At 41.0% G+C, this 13,389-nt stretch overlaps 1 protein-coding gene across 2 annotated transcripts in view; it reads right to left on the bottom strand.

Annotated features, from left to right (window-relative positions):
• Positions 1 to 9,575, bottom strand: part of FAM199X (family with sequence similarity 199, X-linked) — a 31,445-nt gene extending 21,870 nt beyond the window's left edge. For both annotated transcript variants that reach the window (XM_002763140.6, XM_008989711.5), the window contains exon 1: positions 9,101 to 9,575. In XM_002763140.6, coding sequence (XP_002763186.1) covers positions 9,101 to 9,297 — 197 coding nt within the window. In that variant the 5' untranslated portion in view covers positions 9,298 to 9,575. The remainder of the gene's footprint in view (positions 1 to 9,100) is intronic.
• Between the last annotated feature and the right edge of the window lie 3,814 nt (positions 9,576 to 13,389).

Genomic DNA, 13,389 nt, shown 5'->3' with positions numbered 1-13,389 from the left:
ACAAAAACATATAGGCTATGAGTAAGCTCTGAAATCAGGCAGTTCAAATTCTTGCTCTGTCACTTCCCAGCTAATTGATTTCAAGCAAATAACAGCCTCTCCAAGTCTGTGTCCCAATGGAGCTATTGTGATGATCACATAAGAATGCATACAGAGCACTTGTAGCACACATAAAAAGTGCCCAATAAATGACAGCTATTATTATTGTTAAAGGAAGAGGGGTGCCATTGCAGGGCAGAAAAAGCACCAACAAGCATCTACACAGGTAGAGGTTCAAGAAGTGATTGTTATATTTAAGTAACGTTTCCATTTTAATGTTGTACAGGCTCATTGCAAAGATGTTGTAAAGAAAAGAATGAAGAATAAAATGATCAACAATTCCATTATCTAGCAGTAACTAATCTATAATATTTTGGTATTTTATTTTTACATGCATACATATTTTTTACAGAATCGGCAACCATTCTGTGTATATATATTTTAGTATACTGCTTTTTTCACTTAACATCAATATGCTAAACATTTTCTTAAGTTTACTACTTGAAAACTTTTACTACTTATATAATATTCCATTGACTGAATGCATAATTTATTTAACATTATTACTCCAATAATAGATACATAGTCTGTTTCTAATTTTTTAATATTAGAAATAATACTGAGATGAGCATTGTTTATAATTATTTATCAAAATGTATTTTCTCAGGATACAGTTGCTTGAAAGGTAGGTACTAAGTCAAAGAATATGAACATTTCTAAGGATCAATTTAGTAAACACCTTTCTGAAAGGCTGCATCAATTTACACTCCCCAAGGCAGTATATAAAAGTGCTCATTTCACCACAATCTTAACCGCACTAAAACTGCTAAAAATTTTTTTGACCTATCTTATAGGATAGAAATTGTTTTTTGAGATAGGGACTCACTTTTGTCACCCAGGCTGGAGTGCAGTGGCACAAACACAGTTCACTGCAGCCTTTAACTCCCGGGTTCAAGCAATTCTCCCATCTCAGCCTCCTAAGTAGCTGGGACCACAGGTGCAACATGCCTGTCTAATTTTTGATTTTTTTGTACAAATGGGGTTTCGCCATGTTGCCCAGGCTGGTCTCAAACCCCTGAGCTCAAGCCATCCGTCTGTGTCAGCCTCCCAGAGTGCTGGAATTACAGGCGTGAGCCACTGCACAGAAATATTTTTATATCAAGTTTTATTTATTTAATTACTAACAAGATCAAAATTTTAAATATTTATTAGCTATTTTGCTACGGTATTTTACTATGTGTTAATGTTTTCATTATTGATTTCGTAAGAGTTCTTTACCCATTAAGGATATTATCACTATTTGTTGCAGGTTTTTTTGGTGGGTTTTTTTTTTTTTTTGCTCCTAAAGTCTATCAATCTGTTTTCTTTTGTAAATTTCCACTAGTTTTATACTATTAATAAGACAACCTTCACTGGTTTGCCAGTAGCATAGGGAATTAATCCTTAAGATAATGATTTAGTATTTCAGTACTAACAAGCTCCGGAAATAATGACTTCCTGATGCAAAGTCTGTTATTTACCTATTGTTAGGTTGTGCCTCATCCTTCATTAAATTTACTTTTTCTTAAATTATGTACTTCATTTTTTTAACTTCCTCCATTTTATATGGCTAATCTCTAATTTAGAAGTTCTTGATTTACATACAAAATTTGGACAACTTGAAAAACTTTATGATACCTTTTTTTTTAATTGAAGGTAGAGCATTTTAAAACACTGAAACACACACAAACTATTATAGTTCAGTAAATAAAAAGATGTCAATAAATTTTTATAAATAGGCAAAAAACTAAAATTCATCTAAGAGTCCTAGAATACCTTGTAGTATTACTTAGTTCCATCACATGCTTGGTAGATGGACAGTATTCTCATTTTAGAAAAATTTTTAATTAACCAAATTATCCCAGACCTTGCAGTAAAAGTCATGAACAGGAATCATGTCCTGGTTTAAGACCAGTCTGGGTAACGAAGGGAGACAATGTCTCTACAAAAAAATTATAAAATGAGCTGAGCATGGTGTTATGTTTCTGTATGCCCAGCTACTCTCAGGACACCAAGGCAAGAGGATCCCTGGAGCCCAGGAGTCTGTGGTCACAGCAAGCTGATTCTGCCACTGTATTCCAACCTGAGTGACAGAGAGAGACCCTGTCTCAAAACAAAACAAAAATACGTTCTGGGGCCAGGCACGGTGGCTCACTCCTGTAATCCCAGCACTTTGGGAAGCCGAAGCAGGTGGATCACGAACGAGGACAAGAGATCGAGACCATCCTGGTCAACGTGGTGAAACCCCATCTCTATTAAAAAAAAAAATACAAAAAATTAGCTGGGCATGGTGGTGCGTGCCTGTGATCCCAGCTACTCAGGAGGCTGAGGCAGGAGAATTGCCTGAACCCAGGAGGCGGAGGTTGCGGTGAGCCGAGATCACGCCATTGCACTCCAGCCTGGGTAACAAGGGCGAAACTCCGTCTCAAAAAAAATAATAAAATAAATAAATAAAAAATACGTTCTGGACACAGTAAACCCTATCCACATTGTATTCTGAGCAAACTATTCTTCTCTTGTGTCTTCAAATTACATGTGACTTGTTTTCCCTTTATTCACTCACTCATTCAACATTTAGTCAGTATCTTCTATGTACCAAATACTAGGTTCAGTGCTAGGAAAAACTGTTAGATACTTGTTTTAAATTAGAATTTTTCAGCTTATAAAAATTCTGTAAAAATGTGTTTCTCTCCATGACTGATAATGGCATTCCTTAAAAAAAAAATGCCATATTTAGTAATTTAACCATTAGATCACTGCCCAAGGAGTCAGGAATTTGCTTCATTTTGTGTTCTTATCATGGGTTAAAGTCACTGTATTCCTCAGTTTTCCAGATGTGTAATCATAACAAGATTCTGAATGTTCTTAGAAGTCTTTGTCTTTTGTTTTTAATTATCAGTGGCAAGTAAACTGGGCTCATAGTTGAAACAAATCATGTATAAAATAGAATAATAGTGTTTTTTAGTAGCAAAGATGGTAACTTCTTTATAGCTTCATTTCCTTTTTTTTTTTGAGATACAGTCTTGCTCTGTTTCCCAGGCTGGAATGCAGTGTGATCTCGGCTCACTGCAACCTTTGCTTCCTGGGTTCAAGCAATTCTCTAACTCTGCCTCTCAAGTATCTGGGATTACAGGTATGCACAACCACACCTGGCTAATTTTTTTTTTTTTTGTATTTTTAGTAGTAGAGACGGGGTTTCACCATCTTGGCCAGGTTGGTCTTCAACTCCTGACCTCATGATCCACCTACCTTGGCCTGCCTAAATGCTGGGATTATAGGTTTGAGCCATGGCACCTGGCCTTTTTCTTTTTTTGAGTCAGGGTCTCGCTCTGTTAACCAAGCTGGAGTGCAACGGCATGATCATGGCCCACTGCAGCCTCGACCTCCTGGGTTTGACTCATCTTCTCACCTTGGCCTCCGAGCAGCTGGGACTATAAGCACATACCATCAGCCTGGCTAATTTTTGCAATTTTTTTGTAGAGAAAGGATTTCATCATGTTGTCTGGGCTGGTTTCAAATGCCTGGGCTCAAGCAATCCTCCCACCTTGACCTCCCAAAGCACTGGGATTACCAGCGTGAAACACTGTGCCTGGGAAAATGTTTGTATCTTCTAAGTTGCAAATTTTTTAAATTATAATTTTAAGGCAATATAGATTTTAAAAAATAGGAAGTACTTTCATCTGTTGCTAGTGACATTGTAAGTTGATGTAATCTTTCTTAAAAGCAGTATGGCAATATTACATACATCTAGAGTTTTAAAAAGTTCATTCCTTTGGAATCAGTAATTTCCCTTCTAGGATTGTGTTCCCTTCCCCAAACAGAAATTTGGAAAAAAGATGTGTGTACAAATATGTCCCGACAATATTAGTAACACCCCAAAAGGGAAAACAAATGCCCTTAAAATATGGTGAATTAAATGATATATCTGAATGGCATTTTTATAATCACTAATAATCATATTTTCAGACTATTTATTCTAAAGGAAAACACCCAACAATTTAAGTGCAAATATGCAGATCACAAATTGTATATACAGTCTGATCTTGATTTTTAAAAATTATGTATGTACATAGAAACATTAAAAGAAACATCATTAAAATGTTGACAGTTGTTACGTTTGGGGAAAAGGATCATGAGTGGTCTTCATATTTGTTAGATGCCCTCAGTTTTCTATAATAAGTCTTTAAATAAAAATTTAAGTGGGATTCTTTTAGACTGTTTTGTCAGTTTCAAACTTGTAATGAATGTCTATTGTGTGCTCATCACCAAAGTATTCAAAATTACAAGCTCTTACATTTTATTCCACTAAGAGAAAGCTACCTAACACTTAGATTCCAGCTATAATCATAGTATTACTCTCAAAGGAGACTTTCTCCAAAATCTTGAAAGATGTTGAAAAGAATTCCAGTGAAAGGATGTTTGACTCAATAACTAGGCTTGCTGCCCTAATTTTAATTAAAAAAATAAAGCCAAGAACATTTCTCTGCAAGATATTTTAGCAAGAATATACAGACTAAGGACTTTCAATGGTATTTTGGTAAATAGACATTTAAATGTTAAAATTAAGAAAAGCAGCCAGACGCAGTGGCTCATGCCTGTAATCTTAGCACTTTGGAAGGCTGAGGTGGGTAGATCACGAGGTCAAGAGATTGAGACCATCCTGGCCAACATGGTAAAACCTTATCTCTACTAAAAACACAAAAATTAGCTGGGCGTGGTGGTGCGCACCTGTAGTCCCAGCTACTCGGGAAGCTGAGGCAGGAGAATCACTTGAACCCGGGAGATAGAGGTTGCAGTGAACTGAGATTGCACCACTGCACTCCAGCCTGGTGACAGAGCGAGACTCTGTCTCAAAAAAAAAAAAAAAAAATTAAGAAAAGCACGTGCACCATGTACACATTCCTCTGCTGCCCGTTTTTCTCAGGTATAGCTGACCGCCACCTCTGAGGATGAGAATCCAGCCAATGAGCACTGTTGAATAAAGTCCTAACTGTCAAGCTGATGAAGGTCATTTGAAGTCTATGCTACATATTCATTCTTAGGGGATAGTCCCCCATCAGTACTTGCAATCACCACTGACTGCCAGAATCCCCATAGAGCTAACCTGACCTCTGCTGCTATTCTGGAGTCCAACAGGCCACCAAGGTTCCCAGTTAGAGAAGATACAACCCCTACTTCTACCAACTTAAGTTCCTTACTTTCCTCCTACCTACCTCAATTGTGTTGGGTTCATTACTCATCTTTTCTACCCTCTTTATTGCCTTAGAAGTAAAAAACACTGTGTCTTTTCTAAGGCTAATTATCCCATTTGGACTTCTGAGTTCATCATCTCTATCTCTCATCCCACCTTCTTTTATATTTTCAATTTATTTCTTGTGGCCTGCTTCTAAGAAGCTAACATCTCCATTCTCGGAAATGAAAAACTAAAGAAAAACATCAAAAAACCTTTACTTCCCTTTCAAATTCTCACAACATCTCCTCCTTCTTTCCCTGCTCAATTTATTGAAAAGCTTCCACTTTCTCAACCTTTGTAACCTGTAGTTCCTGTAGTTTCACTTCTATCATGTCACAGATTTCTACTGATTACTCCCAAATCTGTATTTCTAGTCTGGATATTTTTCCAAATCCTAACCCCCATTCTCAACTTGTCTCAGCAAATCCCCAAACCAAATTCCTCCAACATGGTTCTCCCACCTGCAACCCACAGCTCTTCTGCACCTCTAATTCCATCTCTAGACAGGAAAACTATGGGTGGTACCAAAGGCACACAATAGTCTTCAGGTTTTTCTGGTTAAAGGTGATTGAAAATGGAGCTCTAAAATCATATGAGTAACTGATTTATGTAATAGCTCAGAAGTGCTAAGAGAAAACCCCCATTTACATCAGAAAATCCCTGTCTTTCAAACTAAAGAAAATGTCTTAAACACTACATATGTTCCACACTGACATTTCACATTTTTAAAAAATTCATTCACTTTTTTGGCTTACTGAAATTTGTTCTATTTTCCTAAAATTCTAGACCAATCCAGGAAGGTCTTAAGATTCTAAAAGACACTCTTCGGAAAGTATGAATTCTTAGGAAACTGGCTGTATCCATGTGATGTATTTTCTATTGAACCTAGACCAGTGACATACCCACCTGTCACAAATGACTTTAATTTGATTATTGGGCCGGGCATGGTGGCTCACACCTGTAATCCCAGCACTTTGGGAAGCTGAGGTGGGTGGCCCACCTGAGGTCAGAAGTTCAAGACCAGCCTGGTCAACATGGTGAAAACCTGTCTCCTCTAAAAATATAAAAATTAACCAGGCACAGTGGTATGCACCTGTAGTCCCAGCTACTCAGGAGGCTGAGGCAGGAGAATTGCTTGAACCCAGAAGGCAGAGGTTGCCCTAAGCTGAGATTGTGCAACGGCACTCCAGCCTGGGTGATGGAGGGAGACTCCGCCTTAAGAAAAAAAAATCTGAATACTGCATGCATTCAACCTCAGGGACTGTTAGTGCTGTGAGTGACTGTCTTGGTTAATGAAAATTGCAAATATAGCCCAGAATCCAGTAAATGAGTAGGCACAAAACTGTCATAATCATAAGGTCCTTATCAAGGGCATTAGTTTTAAAATCTCCACATTTTTCTTATCAGGTAACAAGAAGGAAGCAAAAGGTTAAGTCAAATATCTACCCATTAACAAGCTTTCTACTTTCAATGAAATTTGTTTTACAATGACTAGATCGAAGTCAGAATTTCAGCACTCTTCTTTATTTGAAATCTAATTTTGGGGTTGTCTGAATCGGCAAATGATGTGGAAAAAAGTGACACATACAACTCCAAAATAAAAGAACTCCCTAAACTATACTTTGCCTAATATATGATTTAGCTGTGTGCTTCTCCCTGAAGAGAAATGGCTGGAAGCCTATGGTCCTCTCAAGCACCATCTTGAGGAGGGGTAAGAAGACAGAACATTCCAGAAGGACAACAGATTTAAAAGGCAAGGTAGCCTACGGCAGAAACATCATCTGCTGTGAATATTGCTAATTTTGCTTCCCATACTATCTGCTGAAAAGGATACAGAGCATTAGAACCTCTGCCACCACGCCAAGCCTTGTGAAAAGAAGGGTAGGAGAGGGAAGTTAAAAAAAAAAAAAGCAGGCAGTTAACTAGGAAAAATGTTTGACTTGGAAAATCTGGGGCTTGTGAAAAACCTCCTACTCCCCTCCTCACTGACCCACTGAAAAACAGCCTTGACCTCACCACAGTCTTTAAGGGGAAGAAAACACAGGGAAAAAATAGGGAGGAGGAGGAGAACAACAGAACAAGTGGTAAGAAACATACTATTCTCATCACTTCCCTCCCCATCACCTCCACCCAGTTTTGGCAGTCCTTACCCTCAGCCTCTACCCTCACTCCCTTGCCCTCATCATCACAGTAGGATCATTCTGAAGTCATTTAACTTTCCTGGGTATGTGACTTGCTCCATGGCTGAAAAACTTAAATGCCAAATATGTACAAAGGTATTCTTTTATATTATTTTCCAACATAAATAACCCTAAGCACACTTGATTTCATGAATACATTACATTCACATTACAGTGGCATTAGGGGTTAAATAGGCTTCTGTGAGTTAGTCTAAGAAACCATAAGTTCTATTTGTAACGCTGGATTCATTAGTTCTGGTCCAAGTTTAATCACTAACTTCAAAGGAATAGTCTTGGATTTGCTTGACTAGGTTTTATGACCTTGAACTCAATCTTTTCTTTCTGGGCCTGCTTCTTCATTTTTTGCAAAGATGATTTAGAGTAGCCATAAATTTACTGCCACTTCCTTTTGAGATGTGTTATACTGATATTCTGTCTCTTTAACATAATACCTTGTTCCAATAGACCGTAATTTTCATTTATGTAAGAATCATCTTATACATTCCTTGTACCTGGTAGAAGCTCATTCAATCTATAGAGCGATTTAAGGCAAGGGAGGGGAAAAATATGCTGAAGACATTAAGATATAGAAGAATTTGATCAAACTCACATCATAAACTTGGATCAGAAATCAGAAGTAGATTTCTTATCTCTAGTATTTTCCATAGCTGAACTCCTCTCCCAGTGCCTTATCAACACAACCTCCCAGCCCTTTGTATACATATCTCAAATATCCACCTATATTAAAAGTTGAGGCTATATCTAGAACGTCTTCAAACCCCCCACAACATTTGATCTAACACGTAAATGCACGCATGAGAGAAGTCTCCAGAACACTACCTTCTACTGAAATCAGTCAGGAGATACACTCTCTGAATAAATTTGTGTAAGGCAGTCCAGCCTAAGCCTCTCTCCCTTCAAAGGGGAAGCAAATTAAAGGATACGTCATATGAAGGAATCTTCCAGATTTAAGCTTACCCATTTTGGCAGAGCCTAAAGCGCTAAGGCAAACAGTTAATAAAGGAGAAAAAAAAAAAGAGAGAGAATCCACTAGTTTCCTAGCGCTCAACTAAAAAAATGGGGTAGGGGTGGTGGAGGAGGGGAGGGGGAGAAAAGACGAGACAGGTTAAACATTGGGAAAATAAAGCTTCTAGCTTTAAACGTGCCACCTTTCAACTCCACTTTTCAAAAGATCTATGGATTTATTTGGGGCCATCCAAATTCCTCTACAGCGTACCGGAAATGGAAGGGGTTAAACTTTTGCAGATGGATGGAAACCGGGGCGTATTTAACAATCAAGGGTGGGGGCTTGGAGTTCGTAGGATACAGGTGGGGGAAGGGAAGTGAGGGAGGAAGAAGGTAGGGAAGGGAGGAGTCGCTATGGCCAGAAGATGAATGAGGAAAAGAGAGTGAAACACCGGTCAAAAGAAAAATCAGAGGTCAGGGGAGAAAATACGGATGGGGGACAGGGAAGGAGCCCGGGAATGAGCGCTGGTCAAAGGCAGGTGGGGGAGGGGGAGACTGGAAGCGCAGCCCGCGAAGAAGGACCAGGAGCCGGGGGGCGACCAGCGGTGGAAAATCCACCCCTGCCCTCAGCTGCGGTTCGTACCTGTTGGTGTGGAAGCGGTGGAGCGGGTCGGTGCGATGGCAGGAGGACAGCTGGCAGCCGAAGTCGCTGATATCCAGGCAGCCTGGCTCCTCGCTCGGGCAGGTGCCCACCCCGCGAGGGGGTCCCAGGAGCGGGAAGGGTTCCTCGGGGGTTAGAAACTTCTCGTAGGAAGTGATGGCCGAGGCTTCGTCGGACATGGTTGGAGATAGCCTGGCTTGGGCTCCCTCTCTGGCCCTGGGCTGCTCCCGCGCCCGCCCCTGCCCCCACTCTAACCTGTCCGCAGTCGCCGCCGCTCCGGGGTGTGCCCGCGGCAGCTCACTGGCAGGCTGGGCGACGCGGCCCGCTGCTGCTGGGGTGGTGCGGGGCCGCGCGAAGAGTCTGCTCGAGGCCACAGCGGCCCTCCGGCCACCCAGTTAGCGCCTCGGTGGCCTCTGCAGCCTCAGCCTCAGCCGCCGCCGCCGCCGCCGCCGCCGCCGCCCGACTCAACCCGTCAGCGCAGCGCCGCCGCCCGTCCCGGCCAGGCGTGCCCCGCCCACTGCGCTCGCACCTCGCGACTGCAGCAGTCCGCCCGGCGCCGGCCAGGAGAAGGGCAGCGAGAAGCCGCTCCCTTGCCCCCTACTGGACTGGAGGAGGAACTGAACCTCCGCCCGCCGCAGCCCAAAGCGGCTCGCCCCGCCCTCTATGCCTCGAATCAGGGATTCAGGCCGCTGGAAGGGCTCGGCGTCTCTGGCCAACCTCCTCCTCCGCTTTCTCTATCGCACTTGATAACTAAGAAGGAACCGCAGACCCAGAAAAGGGACTTGGCCAGGGTCACACTGCGGGTGCGTGAGAAAGTATCCAGATGCCCTGGTTCCCAGCGCACTCGATCACCCTGTACAAATTCAACAAGTATTTATTGAGCTCCAGCAGTGTGTGTGCCCAGAACCGTGCAATGAGTTGTAGGAGAAATCGTCCAAGTAGGAAAAAATAGTCCCTGCCTCACCCTTGATCACCTAACAACAAAAACCCTGCGCTGTGGCCACTCGCCTACTCAGAGCTGCTGGACACGTAGTACTCTTTTGTGCTCTGCGCCTTTTGCTCGTATTAGGCACTCTGCTTAGAATGCCCTGCCATTTCTCCCCTGCTAATCCTTCAAACTCCAGCTCAAACGTTATCTCCTCTGTGAAGCCTTCCCTGACTCCCCAAGGAGACTTAGGCACTCCTGCTAATATGCCCCCTCTCTCCGGTAGAAAATATATTATGGAGCTTAACTTGTTCAACTTAAATCAACTTGTTAGGTGTCATATACTGTTCTTTCCTGTTTATCTCATCTCTCTTCTCTGTATTCTGGACAAGTGGTTCCTGTTCTTGGATGCATAAAATTAAAAAATATATATTCAGAGGAAAACCCAAGATTGCTAATTTGTTGCTTTGCCCGAAGAAGTCAATGTTTAAAACTACCTAATACTAATTTATAAAAGGAAACACATTTTCATGTGAGCATAATTTTTCCATAAAAGTAATTATTTGCATTAACTATATTTACCTTTATTGAAAAACTAATTACATTCATCCTTCAGGAAAGCAGAGAACCAAGATAGGTGGAAATGAGAGGAAAGGTGAAAGAAGGAAGGAGGAAAAAGAGAAAGAGAGCAGGAGAAGTGGGGGACTGTCACTGAAACAAGCCCATTCAGTGTTAAACTCTGTGCCATGGCCTACCAATGCACCTTACAGTGAAAACAGCTCCTTAACCGTGCCTTTAAAATGTATTCATTATCTTGCTTCAGTTACTTGGTTGTTTGACTGTTGCTCATGCCTGCTTTCTTTCCTTGGCATTGCAAGAAGGTATGTTGCATTGTGTACTTTCAAAATGAATCATTCATTAATATACAATGGGGCTGACCAATTTAAAAATTGTGGAAGTGAGGCTGATGATGGTTTGGCCTATGGTCCCTAATTCATCAATCCCCAGGGGTCTGAGGCCAGTGAGGCTGAATGAGCCATGGCTTAGTCCCCACAAACAGGAGACTTGATTATCCAAAAGAAACAGGAGTCAAATGCTGCATGATAATGCAGGTACTCAGGTAATAGCACCAGGAACTGTTAATAGAAAGGTAACAAAATAGTCTAATTTATTTATTTTGAGACGGAGTCTTGCTCTGTCACCCAGGCTGGAGTGCAACGGGGCGATTTTGGCTAATTGCAACCTCCACCTCCTGGGTTCAAGCCATTCTTCTGCCTCAGCCTCCCGAGTAACTGGGATTACAGACATGTGTCATGATGTCTGGCTAATTTTTGTATTTTTAGTAGAAACGGGGTTTTGCTATGTGGGCCAGGCTGGACTTGAGCTCCTAACCTCAAGTGATCCACCTGCCTCAGCCTCACAAAGTGCTAGGATTACAGGTGTGAGCCACCACACCTGGCAGTGTAATTTAAATATATATGCTTTTTACACATACTATAAAAGGTGAGTGTTTTTTAAACTGCAGTCTAATGATAGAGTCTGTGAGGTTTCTACAAGTATGTGTTTTACTTTTGTGTTTAATTTTAAGCATATTCTGAAGTATCTGTATGACCACATGATAACTAACTGGTGCCACATAATTAAGACACGTTTTTGAGTTTATTTTCACAATGAATTAACACAAGGTAATACTACTTTAATTGTCACAATCTAGTAAAAAGACAAATGAGGTGAACTTCATACTTGGCATCTTCCTATACAAATGAAGGGTTGCAGTAATCTAAAAAGAAGAAAGTGATGGGAAAGTGGAGTCAACCCCAAGACATACTTACAAGCATGCTGAAGGCCAAGAGCATATGCTTGCCAGTCAGCAGCATGTTCACGTTTCTAGGGCAGTTTTGTTTCATTATATATACCACATAACATTGACTTTGTAAAAAAGTTTGTGCACAATTTGTAAATTTGTTTGGTGTAAAGTTTGTACAAGAGCTTTACGAACATGCAGAGTTTATATTTCGTTTTATGTTTGTTTACATTTAAGAAATAGTATAAAAAGAATTTACACAAATGCTTGGGTCTGAGAGAATTAAAAAAAAAAAAAAAAGAAGAAGTCCCAAGCCAGGCGCAGTGGCTCATGCCTGTAATCGCAGCACTCTGGGAGGCCGAGGCAGGTGGATTGCCTGAGGTCAGGAGTTCGAGACCAGCCTGGCCAACATGGTGAAACTCCGTCTCTACTAAAAATACAAAAATTAGCTGGGTATGGTGGAACATGCCTGTAGTCCCAGCCACTTGGGAAGCCGAGGCAGGAGAATTGCTTGAACCTGGGAGGTGGAGGCAGTGAGTCTGGGCCACAGAGTGAGACTCTGTCTCAAAAAAAAAGAGGTCCCTCCATATATTTCTCAGTAAGAAATACTGACATAGATATGGATACATAGATACTCTTGATACATAGAGTTTGTGCACTGTATATATAATGTTTACTTAAATATGTGGTAATAACGGACTAATACATCTTAACCAAGTTCTTAATCATTAGAGTTCATGACTGTTGGGCATCCTGCCTACTTGTCTCACCTTGATTTGCTTGGTTTGTCCCTTGGGTGTAGTTCACCTCAATGGATTTACCCAATTCATCTCTCCCTTCCATTCTGCAAGATCCTTTCTACTTTCTGTTTCTCTGAAAATGTGGGTGGATATGGCAGTTCCTTATTTTCTCTGAAGATCTGAGCATGAGAGCAAAACCTGGGGCAATCTGCCTTGAAAATTTCAGATGTATAATTTACCTAACAGAGAGCTGATGGCTGCAGGAGAGACTGAGTAGTATTGAGATTTGTCAACTAACTTTTATCATTTTGTTTACCACTGGATAGAAATATACTGCACTTGACCCCATAATTGGTGGTCTAACCCTTATATTTTTTTCATGTGATTAATGAGCTTAAGGTGTGTGTGTGTGTGTGTCTGTGTGTGTGTATTTAGCTAAGTCAAGTATCACCAACAAAACCTGCTGATAAAACAAAGCTTGAGGTTCTTACTTATTTTGGCAAGGAAAACCTCCACTTACACAAAGCTTTGGCAATGTTTCAGAGGGTAATTTCTGGCTAGAATTTATTAAGAACTGGAAGTTTGATTTAAGGTGGATATTTCAATGTGGGGTCTTGATTAAGATTGGGTAAGAATTATTTTACAATAATCCAGGATTGGTGGAAGCAGCAAGGTGAGGATTTTGAGGGGAGGAATTCAGAGAATTGTAGGGTGTAAACTGTTGATGCTTTCCATTGAAGAGGTGGTAGGTCTTTCAGGACGTACTGTGAAGGATGTAGGAATTAGATCCATTCTTTTTGTA

The sequence above is a fragment of the Callithrix jacchus genome, chromosome X (genome assembly GCF_049354715.1).
Source record: "Callithrix jacchus isolate 240 chromosome X, calJac240_pri, whole genome shotgun sequence".
Taxonomy (NCBI): domain Eukaryota; kingdom Metazoa; phylum Chordata; class Mammalia; order Primates; family Cebidae; genus Callithrix; species Callithrix jacchus.
The sequence above is the reverse complement of the archived record's forward strand: the minus strand, read 5'-3'. Positions and strand labels throughout refer to the sequence as shown.